This window comes from Haliaeetus leucocephalus, unplaced genomic scaffold (assembly GCF_000737465.1).
Source record: "Haliaeetus leucocephalus isolate CR32 unplaced genomic scaffold, Haliaeetus_leucocephalus-4.0 Scaffold339, whole genome shotgun sequence".
In the NCBI taxonomy this organism is placed as follows: domain Eukaryota; kingdom Metazoa; phylum Chordata; class Aves; order Accipitriformes; family Accipitridae; genus Haliaeetus; species Haliaeetus leucocephalus.
This window is the reverse complement of record NW_010972775.1, coordinates 21,870,691-21,870,962: the sequence shown is the minus strand read 5'-3', so window position 1 is coordinate 21,870,962 and position 272 is coordinate 21,870,691. Positions and strand designations below refer to the sequence as shown.

At 72.4% G+C, this 272-nt stretch overlaps 1 protein-coding gene across 1 annotated transcript in view; it reads right to left on the bottom strand.

Moving 5' to 3' along the window:
- The window catches only part of SMAD6 (SMAD family member 6), a 45,672-nt gene extending 45,429 nt beyond the window's left edge, over positions 1–243 (bottom strand). The window contains exon 1 of the mRNA XM_010572315.1: positions 49–243. Within this exon, the coding sequence (XP_010570617.1) occupies positions 49–210 (162 nt within the window). The 5' untranslated portion in view covers positions 211–243. The remainder of the gene's footprint in view (positions 1–48) is intronic.
- Between the last annotated feature and the right edge of the window lie 29 nt (positions 244–272).

The following is a 272-nucleotide window of genomic DNA, read 5'->3' as shown; positions in this document are numbered from 1 at the left end:
CGCCCCGCCGCGCCGCTCCTCCGCCTCCCGCAGCAGGCTGCGCGCTACCGCGCGGATCTCCGCCGAAGGGTTTTTCTCCGGGATTTTGAAGCTACCGGTGGCTCCGAGGTCGTGGCCGCTCCTGGCGCTCCCATCTCCGCCGTCCCTGTCCGGAATGACGCGGCTCCTCCAAAGTCGCCGCACCAGCCCTGAGCGTTTGGACCTGAACATACGACAGGCGGGCGGCCGGGGGTCGCGTCGCTCTTCGCCGCCGCCACCCTCCCCGCCCCCCC